Genomic DNA, 21,619 nt, shown 5'->3' with positions numbered 1-21,619 from the left:
TTTCCTATTGTGTGGTCATGGCCAGCTTGTGGAAAATCATTTGATCATATACACAAGGATTTATTTCTGGGCTCTCATTTCTTTTCCTTGATCTAGTTACCTGTCTTAGTGCCAGTACCACATTGCTTTTATTTTTGTAGCTTTGTAATGTTTTGAAATCAGGATGTATATTGTCTCTGTGTTCTTTTTAAAGGGTATTTGGCTAGTCATAGTTGCTAAACAAATTTTAGGATTTTTGCAAAAAAATGTACCAATGGGATTTTGATAGATATAATATTGAATTTGTCCATCACTGTGGGTAGTATTGATATCTTAATAATATCAAATCATCTGATCCCTGGGCTAGAATATGTTCAGGAGTGTGTTTAATTTCCACATCTTTTTGGATTTGTCAGTTTTTTTTTCTGCTTTATATTTCTGGTTTTATTTTATTTGGGTCAGAAAAGATACACTGTATGATTTCAGTCATCTCAAATTTGATTAGACTTGTTATGATTATGTGTCCTAACAGAAGGCACCAGCTGTAATTGAAAATATTGTACATTTTGCTGCTCTCCACTGGAGAATTTTGTACATGTCCATTGGGTCTAATTTGTGTATTATATTCAGGTTTCCTGTTTTCTTATTGATCTTCTATCTGATTTTTCTATTTGTTATTGAAAGTGGAGTCTTAAAGTAAACAGTGACCATGTTGCTGTATATTTCTTCCTTCATTTCTGCCAATATTTGTTTCATGTATTTGGAATCCCTGGTGTTGTATATACATGTAATGTACATTTTATACAACATAAATTATATAACATATATAATGTATATGTGTCTATATATTTTATATATATAGCATACATATTATATGTGTTATCTTTACATTATATATATTACAGTTATAGATTCCTGGTAAGTGGACCTATGCTGTCATTTTTTAACATCGATTTTTGTTTCTCGTGACAGTTTTGACCTAAAGTGTATTTTGTCTTATATAATTATGGCCAGTGCACCCACTTGTGGTTACTATTTGCATGTTTTTTTTTTTTTCATCCTTTATTTTCAGCCTACTTGACTCCTTGGAGCTAACATAAGTCTCTTGTGGACATAATATTGTAGAAACTCAATTATTCTTAATCCATTCAGCCATATTATCTTCTTTAGATTTAAGAGTTTAATCCATTTATATTTAAAGTAGTTACTGAAAAAAATGAAGTTACTCTTCATGTCTTTTAGACATCCCTCATTTCTTCTCTTGTAGCCTTCATTTTTGTTTTGCTGATTTTGCAGTTATGTGCTTTGGTTCCTCTCTCCTCTCCCATTTTCTCTACAATAACTTGTTGCTTTTTTTTTTGTTTGTTTGTTTTTTTGAGAAAGAGTCTTGCTCTGTCACTCCAGGTAGGATGCATAGAATGCAGTGGTATCATCATAGCTCACTGCACCCTCAAACTCCTGATATTAAGTGATTCTCCCACCTCAGACTCCCTAGCTGCAACTCCAAACTTGCAACACAACACGTGGCTAATTTTTCTATGTTTGGTAGAGACGGGGTCTTGCTCTTGCTCAGGCTGGTCTCAAACTCCTGAGCTCAAGCAGTCTTCTTGCCTCAGCCTCCCAGAGTGCTAGGATTACAGGCATGAGGTGCCACACCTGGCCATGACTTCTGTAGATAATTTCTTTCTGAACACCTTGAGAAATAAAGAGTATAGGCTGGGTGAGGTGGCATATGCCTATAATCCTACCACTGTGGGAGGCCGAGGTGAGAAGACTGCTTGAGCTCACGAGTTCGAGGACAGCCTGAGCAAGAGCCTGAGCAAGAGCGAGACCCCGTCTCTACTAAAAATAGAAAGGAATTATATGGATAGCTAAAAATGTATATAGAAAAATTAGCCGGGCATGGTGGCACATGCCTGTAGTCCCAGCTACTCGAGAGGCTGAGGCACAAGGATCTCTTGAGCCCAGGAGTTTGAGGTTGCTGTGAGCTAGTATGATGCCAGGGTACTCTAGCCAGGAAAACAGAGTGAGACTCTGTCTCAAAAAGAAAAAAAAAAAGAAAAAGAAATACAGAGTACAGGTACATCTTACAGTTATAGCAATATAGTTTAGTCTCATAACAAGTTAATTTTAATTTTATTGAAAAACCATACCTCTTTATATCCCTCACTTTGTTATTAATGTGACAAATTATATCATTTTATATTGATCATGTATTAATAGAGAACTTTTAGAAGATCTAAAATAATATGCTTGAATTTATATGTTTTATAAAAATGTAATTACGTAATTAGTATGCACACCACATTTACTAAACTGATTGGTTTTTATGTTTCAGTTTACTGCATGTAAATAGCATTTCCATCCACTGAAATGAACCTCTATCTGCATGATAATAAAATTTATTCCTAATTGTTCATTTTATGCATCAGTTTCACAACACATTTTACAATGATGTTTCTGTATTTAGGAATGTAAGACTTTGTTTCTGAAAGGTGGATTGCTGTAGCCTTTCACTTTTGTGTAAGAGTACCAAGATACTATTAAGAAAGAAGTTTCTCTAGTATCATTTAAATGACTAATGATTAAAATTTTCTTATCAATGCTTTTTATGAATGACAATAATGTGTTTTGTGAAATATTATTGCTCTAAAGTAGGCCACCTCACATCAGTCAACTAAGTTTTTAGGTTTATCTATATATTGTAATTTTGTATCACAGTATTTGACTCTGTATACTTTTAAGACATGATGGACAAAAGTCAAAGATAAATCACCTATGTATCTATTGCCAATGTAATTTTCTTTGTGTTTGCTTGCCCGTATAAATATTACTCCTGTTTTCTTTATGAATAGTACATTTTTTCTTGGTTGGTGGTCAATGGTTATTTTATCCTGTCTAGGTAAATAGTCATAAAATTATTTTAATTTCAAAATATATTTATTGATGAATATATATTATCTTTGTGTGAAATATTTGTGTGATTTGATAATTTTTGAATAGTTTCAAAAACTATTTTTGGTACTATTTATTTTTCATGTAAAAACACATAACATTTAGAATCTTAAATATTTTAATTAGAGTTTAGTCATGTTAAGTATATTGACATTGTTATGGAACGTATATCTCTAGAATGTTTTTATCTTGCAAAGCTAAAACTCAATATATGTAAAACAGCTACCTCTTTTCTGCATTTTCTGGTCCTTTACCAACATTATTGTATTTTTATTTTGTTTCTAAAGCTATAACTACTTTAGATATTTTATATAACTGGATTCATGAAGTATCTGTTTTAGGGGGTGAATTGGCTTATTTCATTTAGCATGTCAAGATTTATCTTTATAATAGATGTTACAAGATTTCCTTCTTTTGTTCTTGAAAGAGATAAGTGAAGAGGCTTTATTGGGTCGCTCCCGGGTGAGGGTAATAGGTCCCAAGAGAGGGGCCCAGGCGAGATTCTTGGGTCCTGGGAGAGAAGATTTCCTGCTTTTTAAAAGCTAAATAATACTCCGTTATTTTTATATCCCAAATTATACTTATTTGTTCATTTTGTGAGGCAAGTTTGGGTTGTTTTCACCTATTGGCTTTTGTGAATAATGCTGTAATAAATATGGATGTGCAAATAAGTCATTTGAACCATACATGCAAGGGTTTTGTCTGTCCTGGATTGTGTTTCATTGGTTTACATTGTCTGCCTTTATGCCAGTAGCAAACTACTTTGATTACTGTACCTTTGTAACATGCCTTGAAATCAGAAAGTGTGATGCCTCCAAGATTGTTTCTTTTTTTGAGGGTTGTTGGCTCTTCATGGTACTTTGCCTTCCATATAATTTTTGAATTGCTTCTTCTTTTTTTGGATAATATGACATTGCTAATTTTAAAGAGATCGCTTTGAATTTGTAGATGAGTTTGGGCAGTATGGACATCTTCACAATATTCAGACTTCCAACCCTTGATTAAGACCATACTCAAAAGTGTCCCATTTAAGTTTCATTTATTTGTACATGTTCTGGTTTTCCTTTTGTTATTGATTTCTAGTTTCATTCCATTTTGGTTATAAATAATAGTTTGTAAGATTTTAATTTTTAAAAATTTGTAAAAAATTGCTTTATGGCCAACAGTTGTTCTACCCAGGGGAATTTTTTATGAGCTATTGAGAAGACTGTGTATTCTGTTGTGTAGAGTGTTTTCCATATGTCTATTAGGTATAATTGTTGTATAGTGCTGTCAGTTTTTCGCTTGTTAATATTATGTCTTACTTATTACTGAAAGTGAGGTTATTAAAATATCCTAGCATTATTATATTGCTGTGTGTTTCTTCCTTCAATTCTGTCAATGGTTGCTTTATATATTTGGCAAGCCTGAATTTACACACATACACAAGGTGTATATATATATTTCATATTCTATATATTTTACATATATAATAAAAAATAAATCATAGGTTCTCAGTGAATCAACACTTATTTAATATCCTTCTGTGTCCTTTGTGACAGTTTCAACTTAAAGTATAGTTTATAAAATAGGACAAGTTTTCCCTCAAAATACACTGTGCCTAATTGTGACCTCCTCTGCTCTCATTTGATTAATATTTGCATGCAATATCTTTTTTTTTTTTTGTCCTGCCACTTTTAGTCCACTTTTGTTGTTTGATGGAAGGTGAGTCTCTTGGAAACAGTATATAGTTGGATCTTGTCTTTTTTTTTTTCATTTTCCTAAATCCCTATCTTTATTCAATTTACATCTTTTGATTGTGAAGTTTAGTCCATGAATGTTTACATAATTTTTTGAAAGGAAAGGACTTACTATTGGCATTTTGTTAAATGTTTTCTTTGATTCTTGTAGCTATTTTACCCACTCTTCCTGCCTTCCTTTGTATCTCACTGATTTTTGTAGATATATTCTTTGACTCTTTTCATATTCTTTTAGTGTATCTGTATAATAGGTATTTTCATGGTGGTTGCCATGGCAATTATACCAAACTTATAGTTAAAACAACATATTTTAAAGTGGTAATAACTTAATTTTAGTTACATTTAAAAATTTGTCCTCATTACATCTGTCCTCAACTTTGTTATTGATATCAGCAATTATATCTTGTTACATTCTATACCTATTAACAGAGTTTTAGTATTATTTTTCAGTTTTTGTTTTCAAATTTTATACCACGATTAAAAGTGTTTTCTACACCATTATTTTAATACTACAGAATCTTACCTAGGTGTGCTTGTATGTCTTTCCAAGAGATTTATTTATTTTCTTATGATTTTGTGTTGTTTTTTAGCATTTTTAAATTTTTAATGAAAGGGAGTCCTTTTGGCATTTCTTATGGGAAAAGTCCAGTGGTAATAAAGTTTTTCAGCATCTAATTATCTTGAGAAGTCTCTTTTTCTTCGCTTAGAAGGGCAGTTTTGCTGAACATAGTGTTTCTTCTATGAAGTTTTCCTTTCAGCATTTTGACTATATCACCCAACTCTTTTTCTGGCATGCAAGGTTTCTATTGAGAAACTCACTAATAATCTCATAGGGGCATGCTTATAGATGACACATCACTTTTCTCTTGCTGCTTTAAAGATTCTCTTCTTTCATGTGATTTTCATAACTTTGCTTATAATCTGTCTTGTTAGAGCTCACTTCGCGATTACCCTAGCTGAAGTATGCTAAAATTTTAATTTTTATGGCTTTTTTTCTTATATTTGAGAATACCTCACTCATTTCTTACTGTATTCTTCAGCTCCACAATGTATGTTTTCTGTGATTTTTTTTGTGATATTGTCATTTTCCTCATTTTATTTAGCTGTTTGTATTGTTCCCACTAGGCTCATTCAGCCTCATTGAGATGGTTATTTTTAATATTTTCAGATAATTTCCACCTTTCCATTCCTTTTTGGCTGATTACTGGTCATTTGTTTTGTTTCTTTAATTGGGCTATATTTTCCTGAAATTTTGTGTATGTTGTAACCTTTAGTTGAGATTTGAGTATTAAAAAAAGCCACCTTTCACAAACTTTATAAGGTGCCTTTGTCCTGGGGGACTCTGACACCAACTGACTTTCCTAGAGATTTAAGGAACCTCAAATCCATTTTGAGGATTTTTTTTTTTTTTTTTTTTTTTTTGAGACAGAGTCTCACTCTCTTTCCTGGGCTAGAGTGCCGTGGTGTCAGCCTAGCTCACAGCAACCTCAAACTCCTGAGCTCAAGCAATCCTTCTGTCTCAGCCTCCCGAGTAGCTGGGACTACAGGCATGCACCACCATGCCCAGATAATTTTTTCTGTATATACTTTTAGTTGTCTATATAATTTCTTTCTATTTTTAGTAGAGACAGGGTCTCACTCTTGCTCAGACTGGTCTCGAACTCCTGAGCTCAAACGATCCACCTGCCTCGGCCTCCCAGAGTGCTAGGATTACAGGTGTGAGTCACTGTGCCTGGCCCATTCTGAGGATTTTCTTTTGAGGAATTGTGTGTAATTGTGTGTTTACTTTCTAGTTAATGTAATTTCACCACATTTCATCTTAAGAACCTGTCATCATTTGCTACACATGTTCTCTGTTTGTGGTACTGAAGGCGCTCGGTTGCTGTAATGACTTTTTACCTTTGGTTTCACTACGCCTAGTCTGTCTTTGAAACTATAGCACTATTCCTTTTAGCACTCTGTGTTATGAGAGACAGAAACTGGGGTCTTTGGAAGGACCCCCAAAACCCAGAATGATGGACACAGGCATTACTATTTTCTTTCTCTATTGAGGGAGAAGCTGGCAGTTGGGATTTTACTTCTATATACAACATGCTGTATTAAAGAGGAAAGGCCATGGTAGGCAAACATAACAAACATTTCTTCCCTTTCCATATGACTCTTGGTGTTGTGCTCTCCTGGTGTGTTGGAAGCTCTTACCTGGTTTTTAGAATTCCCACAAAAGCAATTTGGTCAGTATGGTTTTGTTACTTTTTTTTTTTAATCTAAAACAAAATTATGGGATCTATATTGTATTATGCCATTTTGCTAATGTTCTTGGTATAATTTTAAATATTAAATTTATAATATATATTCATCAGATTGTAAAAAAAGAAATAAGTGGGATAATTTTTTATTTTTGAAATTTCTTTCAGCTATGCCTTCTCATTCCACCCAGGACCATTTGCCAGAGCAAGGGATAAATGTTTCATTCCAAAATGTGGTACTAAGAAGATATGAAAACTGTGGCCTTGAGAATTTAAACTTAATGAAAGACTGGGAAATTGTGAGTGAGTGTAAGGAGCAGAAGGGATGTAATGATGGACTTCACCAACATTCAAAAACTACCCACGCTAAAATCTTCCAACGTAATAAGTGTTTGAAAGTCTGTGAAAAATTGTCTAATCTAAATAGACACAAGGTAAAACATACTGTAGAGAAATGTGTTAAATGTAAAAAATATGGGGAAGCATTTAACCAATGCTCACACATTACTGAATATAAGAGAATTCATAATGGAGAGAAACCTTACAATTTGAAAGAATGTGACAAAATCTTTAAATCTTGCTCAAGCAGTTCTGATCATAAGATAATTTTTACTGGTGAGAAATGGTATAAATGTGAAAATTATGGCAAAGCTTTTAACCATAGTTTAAGTCTTTCTACACATAACAGAATTCATACTGAAGAAAAACTCTACAAATGTAAAGATTGTGGCAAAGCCTTTGCCTGGTACTCATACCTTACTAAACATAAGAGAATTCATACTGGAGAAAAACCCTACAAATGTGAAGAATGTGGCAAAGCCTTTGCCCAGTACTCGTACCTTTATATACATAAGAGAATTCATACTGGAGAAAAACCCTACAAATGTGAAGAATGTGGCAAGGCCTTTACCCAGTGCTCAGGCCTTAGTACACATAAGGTAATTCATAGTGGAAAAAAACCCTACAAATGTGAAGAATGTGGCAAGGCCTTTACCCAGTGCTCAGGCCTTAGTACACATAAGGTAATTCATAGTGGAAAAAAACCCTACAAATGTGAAGAATGTGGCAAAGACTTTACACGGTACTCAGTCCTCACTAGACATAAGGGAATTCATACTGGAGAGAAACCCTACAAATGTGAAGTATGTGGCAAAGCCTTTACCCAGTGCTCAGACCTCACTGAACATAAGAGAATGCATACTGAAGAGAAACCCTATAACTGTGAAGAATGTGGCAAAGCCTTTACCCGGTGCTCAGACCTTAGTAAACATAAGAGAATTCATACCGGAGAGAAATCCTACAAATGTGAAGAATGTGGCAAAGCCTTTGCCTGGCACTCGAAATTTTTATTACATAAGAGAATTCATACTGGAGAGAAACCTTACAAATGTAAAGAATGTGGCAAAGCCTTTTCCCAGGGTTCATACCTTACTGAACATAAGAGAATTCATACTGGAGAGAAACCCTACAAATGTGAAGAATGTGGCAAAGCCTTTGCCCAGTATGCAAACCTTTATATACATAAGAGAATTCATACTGGAGAGAAACCCTACAAATGTGAAGAATGTGGCAAAGCTTTTACCCAGTGCTCATACTTTACTTCACATAAGAGAATTCATACTGGAGAGAAACCCTACAAATGTGAAGAATGTGGCAAAGCCTTTGCCCAGAACTCAAACCTTTATATGCATAAGAGAATTCATACTGGAGAAAAACCCTACAAATGTGAAGAATGTGGCAAAGCCTTTATCCAGTGCTCACAGCTCACTGAACATAAGAGAATTCATACTGGAGAGAAACCCTACCAATGTGAAGACTGTGGCAAAACCTATGCCTCATACTCAAACCTTCATATACATAAAGGAATTCATACTGGAGATAAACCCCATAAATGTGAAGAATGTGCCAAAGCCTTTATCCAGTATTCAGACCTTACTAAACATAAGAGAATTCATACTGGAGAGAAACCCTACAAATGTGAAGAATGTGGCAAAGCCTTTGCCCAGAACTCGAACCTTTATGTACATAAGAGAATTCATACTGGAGAAAAACCCTACAAATGTCAAGAATGTGGCAAAGCCTTTACCCAGTGCTCACACCTCACTGAACATAAGAGAATGCATACTGAAGAGACACCCTACAACTGCTCAGACCTTAGGAAACATAAGAGAATTCATACTGGAGAGAAACCCTACAAATGTGAAGAATGCGGCAAAGCCTTTGCCCAGAATTCGAACCTTTATGTACATAAGAGAATTCATACTGGAGAGAAACCCTACAAATGTGAAGAATGCGGCCAAGCCTTTGCCCAGAACTCAAACCTTTATATACATAAGAGAATTCATACTGGAGAAAAACCCTACAAATGTGAAGAATGTGGCAAAGCCTTTATCCAGTGCTCACAGCTCATTAAACATAAGAGAATTCATACTGGAGAGAAACCCTACAAATGTGAAGAATGTGGCAAAGCCTTTGCCCAGAACTCAAACCTTTATATACATAAGAGAATTCATACTGGAGAAAAACCCTACAAATGTGAAGAATGTGGCAAAGCCTTTATCCAGTGCTCACACCTCACTGAACATAAGAGAATTCATACTGGAGAGAAACCCTACAAATGTGAAAGATGTGACAAAGCATTTGCCCAGCGCTCACACCTTAGTTCCCATAACAGAGTTCATATAAGAGAAAACCTACAAATGTGAAGAATGTAGTAAAGTCTTTAAATATTGCCCTAGCTTTTCTTAACATAAGATAATTCATATAGTAGGGAAGCCCTGCAAATGTGCAGAATGTGGGAAATCCTTTAAGTTATGCTCATGTTTCTAAACATAAGGTAATACATACTGAAGAGAAACCTTATGAAAGTGAACACTGTGGCAAAACCATTAACTAGTGCTTAAATATTTGTACACATAAGAAAATTCATACCAGAGAGAAAACATACAAATGTTAAGAATGCAACAAAGCCTTTACCTGGTCCACTTCCCTTACTGTACATTAGTGAAGTCATACCTGAGAAAAGTCCTAGCAAGGTAAGGAAAGTGAGAAAGCTTGCTCACATATTACCTGCCATCAGAGAGTCATTCTGGTTAATGGTGATATACGTGTGACAGCTGTCAAAATACCTTTCAGAAAATAAAAGTCTTAGAGTGTACCAGAGTGTTGATACAGAGAAAAACATATCGCAACTATAAAGAGTGGTACAACACCTTTACTCCTGTCACAGATCTTCTTGTGCATTGGAAAAGTTATACTGAAATGACACCGTATATCAACTGTTTAGACTTTAAGTTCAGAGAACTTCGATTTGAGAGGAACTGTACAAATGTAAATGAATGCAAAAAAACATTTGTTCATAAAACACAGTTTGTAAAACAGAACTTGTACTTTACAGATGCCATAATATGAAAAAACTCATAAAAAATCAAGTCTAAAGATACGAGGATTCACAGTAGAAAGCACTAAGGCACTAATATGATCAGACATTACCCTAAAGCAGTGTGTAGATTATATAGAATAATTTAACATTAAAATTGTTAGATAATTTAAGTATATGTATGTTTAAGAGGAGCATAAAATTGATTTTTGTGTCACAGAATGTGGGCAAGTTATTAACTCTCCAAGCTTCAGTTTGTTTATCTGTAAAATGGATCCACTATGGTTCTCTTCCCATAGTTATTGAGGTGTTAAATACAATAAATACTAGCTCTTGTTGTTCTCTATCTTGTGTTTTGTTCTATGGACTATTAAGTAGACAGTTGATGGCTTATGGTAGGAAAAGGAGAAAGATTAGGTTCAAGCCAAAGATGTTTCCAAGGTGAAGTGTAAGAGGTAAAGATCATAGATGGTGCTGAGGTGGAAGAAGGAATGTCAAAGGCCTTCCATTTTAACTCTGGCATCATGCGTATCTATAAATAAGAAAGATGAACTAACCAGGTGATCTCATTCATTGTTCCTTCCAGCTATGTCATTGTCAAAATAGAGGGGAGAATGGAAATGTCATCCATCCAAAGCCAAACACAAATGTCCACATTTGATCCAGTTTTACACACAAAGGCCCAGAAGTATGGAAGTTAAGAGAGATAAATTCTTAGTGGTAGGATTGTGAGTTAATTTAGTTTCTTCATTGATTTTTTTTCTCTTTCTAATTTTCTTTCTTTTTATTTTTTATTTTTTTTTAGACAGAGCCTCACTCTGTTGCGCAGGCTAGAGTGCCGTGGCATCAGCCTAGCTCACAGCAACCTCAAACTCCTGGGCTCAAGTGATCCTACTGCCTCAGCCTCCTTAGTAGTTGGGACTACTGGCATGTGCCACCATGACTGGCTAATTTTTTTTCTATATATTTTTAGTTGTCCAGCTAATTTCTTTCTATTTTTAGTAGAGACAGAGTCTCGCTCCTGCTCAGGCTGGTCTCGAACTCCTGAGCTCAAGCAATCCTCCCGCCTTGGCCTCCCAGAGTGCTAGGATTACACATGTGCCACCACGCCCGGACTTCTTTTCTAATTTTCTGTAATAAGTTTGTCAATCAGAAGAAAACACTTTACAAAATATATCAATTTCTTCATATTTTTATCCACAAATTTAGGGTTATAAAGAAGGTCAAAAAGGAAGCAATAAAGGAAGGAAGGAAGGAAAGAGAAAAGACACCCCAAGCTGACACACATTCTCAGAATAAGAAACCAGAAATCATCTGAGTACTGTTTCTGATGCACAAGGCCTAAGCCAGAAGAGCATTTTGAGATGGGACAGAGCTAGTGTAGATTGCAAATAATTCTGGGACATTTTCTAGTTTTATTGTGTTTTTCATCCCTTCCCTCAGTTACCTACAGTTTCTCTTGTTTTAGCTAAAGTTGGTTTAATCTTCCTTTTAATATTTCATCTTGTTAATAAGACCCTGGGTAAAAGAATGGGAATAAAAGTGTTTTCTTCTCACATATTCTTAATTTCAAAAACTAGCCTGTATTGAATGATCACTTGATCTGGAATTTGGTATACAAAACAGTTATTAGCATTCTTAGGAGGAATCTTTGTTTCAAGAATCTAAGTACTGCAATTATTTGGCAGTTCAATTCCATTTTTGTGATTGGTCTATAGAGATTTAGTTGTTAAAAAGGCTCAGAGATACAACAAGATTCACAGAGAACTGTTTGTAATGTTTAGAAATTGGAACAAATGAAAAAAGATAATTTGGGATTAAGCATTATAAATCATCCATATTAATTTATTCATGATCATTTAAAATTGAGATATATCTACAGTTACACAAAAAATTGCATCTTATGATCCAACATGTATTTAAAGAACAATATATGTGTGAGTATCTGTGTACAGGTCTCTAAAAATAGTTCTTCAGGAATAAAGAAAACATTTATGTTTGTGCTATATATATATGTTAGCTTTTATCCTTTAACAATTAGCAGGTATGTTCAAATTTTTAAAAGGGTGGTTCATGGTCTTGATCTTTAAACTACAATGCCTTGTGTGGGGACAAAAATGACTTTATTTTAAATGCTAATCCACCGTGCAACTTCTGACCAGCCCTGAGTCTGAGAATGCCTCAGAAATGTCTAGTTGACATATTTCTCTTTATGTAGAAACACCTATTCAATGTAAGTTTTACCTCTCCTCCAGAAGAACCCTGATGTTGCTGCATACATTGCACACTGTGATGTCCATAGACAACTGCACATTCCTTTCAGAGCATGTATACTTTCCCCCCAAGATATTACTATAAGCCCTGGGTCTGGGAGTTTGCAGTCTGAGGACTGTCTTGTGGCCTCCCTAGACCAAGCTTCTGTCCACAAAATTCCATCATAAGTCACCCTTTACAAACAAACTGGATTTATTATCCTCATTCTTTGGTTTCTTGGCTCCTTTGGCATTTGCGTGTACAACCTTTTCATGGAACATCTTGACACCTCCCTCCACAACTTTTCAGTATTTCCCCTGGAAGTTTCTGTGTTGGCTGAGAGCACAGATGCAAAGAATCACCACACTCTCCAAGGTAGAGGTAAAACTTTCATCTTAACCTTGCTGGGCCCAACCCTGGGCTCCTGAGCCGACTGACTGTGACCTTGACTATAAATTCTGGAGTCTGGTTGGCCTACCTGGGTTTCATGTTCTTTATCAAATCATTGGCCTTTTCCAGGTGAATAGTCAGTGTTTCCAGGTGGCTTTGCTGCCTCATCTGGTCCAAGAGCTCATTGAGATGAACCTCTGGGACTGGCAGCTGCCCTGACCACAAGAGGAAGCAGAAGCGAGTCACCATATCTTGTAGACAATAAATGACATGCAGAGACCCTGTCACTGGAAATGAAGCCCTGGTTTCTAGAAAAGCCCAGGGTTTCTTTTTTTTTTTTTTTTCCCCTTATAGAAGGAGCTGAAGCTCTGCCTACACACTTTTTCTTTCAGCACCAGGACTCAGCAATCTCCTGTCTGCAATGTTCTTCCCTGCACACCTTGCACCAGCTAGACCCAGCTCGGAGGAGACTCCTCAGGGACACTTACCCCACCTGGTCAGTCCCCTGCTACATTTTCCCGTGACACCTGCTCCTCACTCTCCTTCTTACCAGTCATACTCAAAATCAGATGCTGGATGTGTCCCCACCCACACCCCAGACTGTGTCATCTTCTGCGGGGGTGTGTGACTGCCAGAGACAGATGCCCCATACCCACCTCATCAGCCTATTAATCTATGTCTCACACGCATGATTTTCCAGACATGATTTGTTCCCAGCACACAGCTGAGACCAGGATGGGAACAAATTTCTGCTACTTCCCATCCAGTCTCATGACCAAGATAAACCTGTTTCCCATCAGCACAAGATTTATACCTTAGGCTTTTACATTTGGGTCTAGGATGTGTTTTGAGTTAATTTTTGTTTCTGGCATGAAATATGGATCAAAGTTCTCATTGCTTTATTTTTCTTTTTGCATCTGAATCCTGGCTGGATACATGGGCCACAGTGCGGGGACATCGGGGCTGATGACTGCCTGGGCGTGGCCCGGCCCTCATCCCCCTTGAGGATGCCCCAGTGTGGGGCCTGCACCTGCTTCTCACGCTGCGCTTCTGCCCATGCTGCTGTGTCTTCCACTCAGGCTCCAGCTCCTGCAGCGACAGCACACTGGTGCCTGCCCGAGCCACGCAGCCTCCTGAAAGTAGCTGAAGGGGTCAGGGCTTTACCACACCGTCCACTTCACCAGGACCTGTAGGGATTTCTGCAGTGGCAGAGCCCAGAGAAGGGGCCTGGAGGGCTGAGCTGCCCAGGGTGAGGAGGATGGCCCCACTCACTGGCCATTGATGGGCTCATTCAAAGGCCAGTGGAGGCCCCACATCTCAAGTACTTATTGTCACTGCCTGGGCACCATCCCTCAAGGTCAGCTTCTGGGCCCCACCTTGGCTCATGCCCCTCCCTTTGGGGTAGTGTTTGTGTTCTCCCCAAGGTCACACCCCTGATCTGGCTGCCCCTGAAGTTCCATCTCTCGACTTGTCTCATCTCCCACTGATGTGACTGACAGAAAGAAGGTGGAGTTATGGGAGTATAAAAAAGAATGACCAGCCCTGGAAGCCAGCCTGAGCTCTCAGGTGGGCTATACTGACCTCGGGGTCATCTCTCCTTCTTTGGCCCTCACTGACTCACAGCATGTGGGCCGAAAGGCAAAGCTGTTGTGAAATCCACACTCCACCTCCCTACCATTTAAAAAATATATATGTATGTCATAATCTGGGTCATGGGTCTGCAACCTGTGGCCTGAGTGCCAAATTGGCCTTCTGCCTACTTTTGTTTGGCTCTGTCGGCTAAGCACAAATTTTACATTTATAAATGGTTGAAAAAATTAAAATAACATTTAATGATGTGACAATGATATGAAATTCAAATTTCAGTGTTCATAGACAAGTATTTATTGGAGCACAGCCACAGCCATTCACATCTGCACTGCCTAGAGCTGCTTTTAGTGCTTTGAGTGGTTGCAACAGAGACCTGAGGGCCCTCAGAATCTAAAATATTTACTACCTTGGCCTTGACAGGAAATATTTGCCAACCCCTGCTGTAGAGGGGAGCATGGTGAGGTGGGGACTCCTTGCTCTGGTGTGGCCCTGCCGTGCCCTGACTCAGCAGGGCCTCCAGAGCACTCACTGCCTGGGATCCTTCTGATTGTCAAGTGAGGCTGAAGGAGGCAGCAGAATGAGCCTGGAGCCCAGCGCAGAGGGACTGCTGTGACAGGGGCTAGGATGACTAGGATGGTTGGATACACCAGTGACACTCAGGGTGGGTCCCCCAGGGGTCCACTCTGCTCACAGCCCAGGGACCAAGAGGACCCTCCCAGCCTGGCTCCCCAGCTGCGTGGGTCCCAGGTTCCAGCTCCTCCTGCACCTGCCCTGGAAGAAGGACGCCCTCCCCACCCCACCTCCCCCTCCTCCCAGGGGAAGCCTTTGCCATCCAGCAGTTGCTTCTGGAGGGGACACCAGGACATGGCCTGCTCAGGGCTGGGGACTGGATCTTCACTCCAGGGTCTGGCCCTGCCCACTGAGCTCCACCCCCCACCGCATCCCTAAGAATCTCAGGGAAGCCCTAACCGCGGTGGGGACTCCGCCTTCCTGTGCAGGAGCGGAGCTCTGCCCACCCGCGCTCTCGCTGGGTCCCCCGGATTCACACTAGCCCTGCCCGACGGATGAGGAAACCCAGCCTCACAGAAGGGAAGGAACTTGCTGGAAGCCACAACAGGTTGAAATTGGTGTGGCAAGGATCTAAGCCTGAAACCAGAACTGAGAAACTGCAGCCCTCACAGTCCTAAACCGCGTGCTGCACAGGCTCCGCCTTGCCGCCCCTGGGACGTGGCCTCCTATTTTGTGCAGAACTTTGAAACGGGCTCAGGGGCCAGCACGGAGTGCCAGCGGCTGGCAGGCTGTCGGGGGAATCTGGGCAGAAGCCAGATGGGGTGTGCCCTGGGTGGGGGTCAGTCAGCCCAGCCCTTCAGCGGGAGGCCCCCTGGGGCACACGGTTTCCTTCCCCTCCCCAAGGCTTTGGTTCTGAGGTTGCCGCCGCCCTAAAGATCCACCCAGACTGCCCCAAAAGCCACGGAGCAGCGGGCAGAGCTGCGTGGCTCGGGGTCTTTCCAAGCTCCGTCCCCTCATCCCCGTGTGGGGCGGGGGCTCCCGCTTTGCAGCCCTGGTGGGATCCGTGGGAGTCTGTGCCAGGGCGGCACAGCGTGGGGACAGCAGGCCGGCCTGCACCGCTGCGCAGCGCTGGGTCCGGATCTGCTCCCCACGGGGCCCAGGCGCAGGGCAGAGGCCGGACAGTTGCGGAGGAGCTGGCGGGGCCACAGAGCCTAAGACCCTGAAAAATGATTGGGCTTCTGTGGCAGTTTGGTTAGTTTAGTTTTGCCATGTATTTTACTTTAATTGACAAATAATAATTGTATATATTTGTGGGGTACAATGTGATGCTTTGATACATGTATGCAATATGGGATGATTAAATCAAGCTACTTACCATATCAATCACCTTTCACTTATTTTTGTGTGTGTAGTGTGAATGTTTAAAATGTACTTGCAGCAATTTTTGTATCTACCTTCCCTTATTAACTGTAGTCACTCTGCTGTGCAGCACATCTCAAAGACCTATCCGTCTTCTGAGTTTCTCATCTAAAGTTTGACCAAGGAGGCAGGGAGGGCACATTTTGTCAAAATATTTTCTTCTACACAGAATACCAGTTGCTGTTATCAGGGGGATTTGGAGCAGACCCAAGGTCTCCCCTGTCCCTAGACTCCAGGTGGAGAGAAAAGGGGCCCTGACAGCAGGGGCAGCTCTGTTTATGGAGGGAAGCATCACAGTAACCCTGTGGTGTGATTCCATTAAACCAATACCGTCAAGGACTATGCCAAGGACAGAGTGTCCAGGGTGAAGTCTGAGGTGAGCTGAGAGCCACAGCTTTATCACACACAGGCTTCCTGGAGGAGGAAACGTTGAGCTAAACCTGAGGCATGGACAGGATCACTGGGAGGGGGCCTGGAGGAGGGAGCAGGTTCAGAATGCTGAGGCCAGTGAGCTCCTGGGGTATGTGAGGAGGGAAGAAAAGCCATGATGGAGGCTGAAGGGTGTGTGTAGGGTGTTGGGGGCCAGAGAGGAGACATCAGGCGACCCCCATGTTCTCCTTCTTGAGTCCACAGGGAGTGGTGCCCATCTTGCAACGGGGCACATGGGCAGGCACCTCTGCCAGGTCTTCTCATACTGCAAGGGGATCCGCATCCTGCAGTCCATGTGGTGGGGAAGAAGCTCCTCCCCAGCAAAGTGCCTACATTTTGCCTGCAGCAAAAATGATGGACTCTTACGCCAAAACTTAACCTTACTCTTAAAACTTAATTGACTGGTGACTTTCCTTTCAATTTTATTCTCTTTTGAATACCTCTCTCTCTCTCCGTCTCACCCTCTCTCTCTGCCCCCTTCCTCCCTCTGTGGTATACTTTTCTCTGGGGAAGCGAGCTCCAATCTTTTCAGCTTCCCTATGTGTAGACCCATGTGGCAAAGAAGGAAAGGGTCATCCTGACCAATAGACAGAAAGGAATCCAGGCCTCATCCCAAACTGATATACACCAACAACACACCCGATTGAGCTGGGGAGCAACTTCTCTCCCAGTTGAGCCTCAGTTGAGACCACAGCCCAGCTGCATAAAAGACATTGAGGTAGAGACACCCAGCTAAGCCATGGCCAGATTCCTGGTCCACAAAAGTAGGGACACAATACACATTTGGAGTTTGAAGCCACTCCATTTTGAGATAATGTTGTCAGAGAGCAGCAGATAATGTCAGCCTGTCAGGCCACAGCGTCTGACCCTGCCCTCTTCCCTCCCATGTCATCTCCTCCCAGGCTTGCCACAGCCACACCAGCTGCCTTTCTAATCTCCTCTGGCCACACTTCTTTCTGTCTGCACACTCTGCACGAGGGGTGCCTTCTCCCCGACACACTGTATCAGGGTTCTCCAGAGTGACAGAACCAATAAAATATACACAGATATGTAAGATGAGATTTATTGTGGGAATTGGTTCAAGTGATTATGGATACCAAGCAGTAGCACAACATGCCCTCTGCAAGCTGGGGAACCAGTAAAGCCAGTGGTGTAGCCCAGTCCCTGCCCAAAGGTCTGGGAAGAAGGGAAGCCAATGCTGTAACTGCCAGTCCAAGGCCAAAGGCCTGAGAACCAAGGGGGGCTGCTGGTGTAAGTCCCCGAGTCCAAAGGCCTGAAAACCAGGAGCTCTGATATTCAAGCGTAGGAAAATATAAATGACCCAGATCTAGAAGAGAAAATTCACCTTCCTTTACATTTTCCTTCTATTTGGGCCCTCAACAGATAGGGCCCTCCCTGCTCTAAGGGAGACGATGGGTCTTGTTTGCTTAGTCTACCAACTCATATGCTAATCTCATCGGTAAACACCCTCACGGAAATAGCCAGACATAAGGTTTTTCCAGCCATCTCAGCATCCCTTAAAACACTGACGTGAGCACATAAAATAACCCTTACAGTCTATGTCTTGTCACCTTGGTATCCATGTGTATCTCCTTAAGCCATACTTAATCTATAAGTAAAAACAATAACAAGGTCATGATTCTACCTACTATGATACAACTATCCTGTGTACAACTGAAAACTCAATTATCACTTCCCCAGAAGAAGAGGTAAAGTTGTTGAGTGCTGTTTACTTTTTTCCTGATAACTGGCAATTTAAATACTATGATGTAAAATTAACAATACTTAAACAATGATACAGGCTTGGTGCAGTGGTTCACACCTGTAACCCCAGCACTTTGGGAGGCCTTAGCAGGAGGATCACTTGAGTCCAGGAGTTTGAAACCAGCTTGGTTGTCACAGTGAGACCCTCTTCTACAAAAAATTTTTGAAAGGCCAGGTGTGGTGGTGCTTAGCTCTAGCCCCAGAAACACAGGAGGCTGAGACAGGAGGATTGCTTGGGGACAGAAGTTTGTGTCTATAGTGAGTTATGATAGTGCTACTGCACAGTCCAGCCTGGGTGACAGAACAAGACCCCATGACAAAAAATAAATACTAAGATGAGACAATACATCTTATATTGCATGAAAAGGGAGTAAGAACAAAAGGAGGACAGATATTTGCATAATGTATGTATATATATTCACACATGTATTCATGACGAAACAAGAAAAAAATGCTCATGACAATTATAGTCCTCCTTTCTGTAACTGATACCACGACTGTACCTGGCATCTGTAACTAGTTTCTTCACTACTCACTGTGCATTTTTTTTTTACCCTCTGCAAGAACCTCAGATGCTCGTAGTTCTTTACCTGGCGGGGTGGACCTGTTCTTTATTCCAGAGGTGACTGGGCCATTTGTAGTCCTGCCTGGACTGAGTTTCCATTAACCATAATCCCAGGCCACGGTAATACTCACAGTAGCCCTGAGACATCTCCTGTGTTACAGACACACTCTTCCTTTCCTCCAGTGTGGGGCAGCAGTCCAGTTGCTGCTTGGTGGTCAGCACCAATCACTCAGCCAGCACCATTGCTCCCTCTTTTACTGTCAATTCAGAAGCGTAAGGAGCCCAAGTGGCCAGGTGCAGTCTTAACCTCCAGGTCAATAAAATCATACTGTCTCTTGTAGGAGCAGTCCTCCCTCTATGGCTAGTACTTTTATGCCAGAAGAGTCTAAAGTTATGGAAATAGAAAGCAAATATTTGGCTGGTGGGTCACAGGGTAATACTGAGTGGTTCCACTCCCATTTCCACCCCTTGATTGCTGCACCTAGGCATGTTGGGTATAAGACAAATGACACCATGTACTGTTTGCTGATTAAGAGCATGTACAGCCTTTTGGAGAACCTTCCCCAGCCATGCAAGAATTGCCACCTAGCTTGTTCTGTAACCAAGTCTTCAAAATGTCTTTCCACCATTCTATCAAGCCAGCTGCTTCAGGATGGTGGGGACATGGCAAGACCCTGAATTCTATGAGCATGTGCTCACTGCCACATTTATCTGGCTGTGAAGTGATTCCTTGGTGCGAAGCAATGTTGCATGGGGTATCATGATAATGGAGAAGGCCTTCTGTGAGTCCATTAATGGTAGTTTTGACAGAAGCATTGTGTGCAGAGAAGGCAAATCCATATGCAGAGTAAATGCCTATTTCTGTAAGGACAAAATGCCGTTCCTTCCATGACTGAGTGGTACATGTAATCAACCTGCCACCAGAAACCTGGCTGATGACCCAGGGGAATAGTGCCATATTTGGGGCTCAGTATTGGTCTCTACTGCTGACAGACTTTGCGTGCAGGGGTGGTCAGAGCCAGGTTGGCTGGGTGAGTGGAAGTGCACCTTGCTAAGCCCAAATATAACCTTCATTGTTGCCACCATGGCCACATTTTTCAAGATTCTTATAGGCAATGATGAGGTGCCTGGAATAGAAGCTGAGTGGTATCCACAGAATGGGTCGTCCTATCCACTTTGTCATTAGTCCTTCTCTGCCCTCACCCTTTGGTGGGCACTAACATGGGCAACATATATCTTCACAGTTTTCTTGCCCATTTGGACATATCTATTTTCATACCTCTTTCCCAAATTTATTTGTCACCACTTTTTCTAATAATGTTGCTTCCAAGTGCTTGTCCCTCCAGCCAAAACTTTGGACACAGCCCATGAACTGGTATATAACTGCACATCTGGCCACTTATCTTTCCAAACAAAGTGAACAACCAGGGACGCTGCTTAAAGTCCTGCTCACTGGAAGGAATAATCTTCAAAAATGTCTTTCAGGGATGTCCCAGAGAAGGGCTATAGTCCTAAACTGTCCACTTTGGGGTACTATCTGTATATATTGCAGAACCATCTGTGAAGCAGACCTGAGTCTCCTCTTCCTCTGTTAACTGATTATTGGGAACTCCCCATGAGCCCATAGGGGATGGGAGAGAGAAGACAGTGTAGCAGGTTTGGGGACCATGGCATTTGGATGACTTTTTCATGTAACTTACTTGTGCCTTCAGGGCGCAGTGGGGCTCAATCATGTGCACACCACTGTCATTTGATAATGGGGTGGTGCTCTGCAAGTACAACTTTATGGCTTGGTGGATCAGATTACAGCCTGCACATAATGGACATCTGAAGTCGTATGGCAAGTAGGTGGCCCATGGATAACCGTTCAGTACCTACTAAGGCTGAGTAGCAGGGCAAGAGCTGTTTCTCTAAAGAGGGGTAGTTATCTGCAGGGGATGGCAGGGATTTCTCCTAATATCCTGAGGGTCTTAGCTGTTCTTCACCTATAGGGGCCTGCTAAAGGCTGAAAAAGTATTCTTAAGTGTTAGTGATGCTTCAAACACAATTAGATTTGATACGTTATATGGCCCAAGTGTCAGAGCAGCTTGCATGGCAGCCTGGACCTGGTGCAGGGTCTTCTATTCTGGCCTCACTAAAAACTAGCAGCATTTTGAGCCACTCAGTAAGTGGGCTGGAATTACACACCCAAATGAAGAATATATTGCCTCCAAAATCCAAAAAAATAAAAAGAAAGAAAGAAAAGAAAGCCCACTAGGTGCTGTGTCTCTTATTTGATTGTACGAGGCTTCAGATACAACCACTTATCACTCACCTTAGAAGGCCTATCTCAGCACACCCCACACCAATGGACCACTAACAGTTTTACTGAGGAAGAAGGTCTCTGAATTTTAAGCAGATT

General features: G+C 40.8%; 1 protein-coding gene across 1 annotated transcript; it reads left to right on the top strand.

Moving 5' to 3' along the window:
- Positions 1–7,089: 7,089 nt before the first annotated feature.
- Positions 7,090–9,638, top strand: LOC138382423 (zinc finger protein 208-like). Its single transcript, XM_069466930.1, has 2 exons — positions 7,090–8,728; positions 8,798–9,638. The coding sequence occupies exons 1-2, from the start codon at positions 7,090–7,092 to the stop codon at positions 9,622–9,624; spliced, it is 2,466 nt and encodes an 821-aa protein (XP_069323031.1). The 3' UTR covers positions 9,625–9,638.
- Positions 9,639–21,619: the final 11,981 nt, after the last annotated feature.

The sequence above is a fragment of the Eulemur rufifrons genome, chromosome 4, assembly GCF_041146395.1.
Source record: "Eulemur rufifrons isolate Redbay chromosome 4, OSU_ERuf_1, whole genome shotgun sequence".
Classification (NCBI taxonomy): Eukaryota; Metazoa; Chordata; class Mammalia; order Primates; family Lemuridae; genus Eulemur; species Eulemur rufifrons.
Note: the sequence above shows the minus strand (reverse complement) of the source record. Positions and strands in the feature narration are given on the sequence as shown.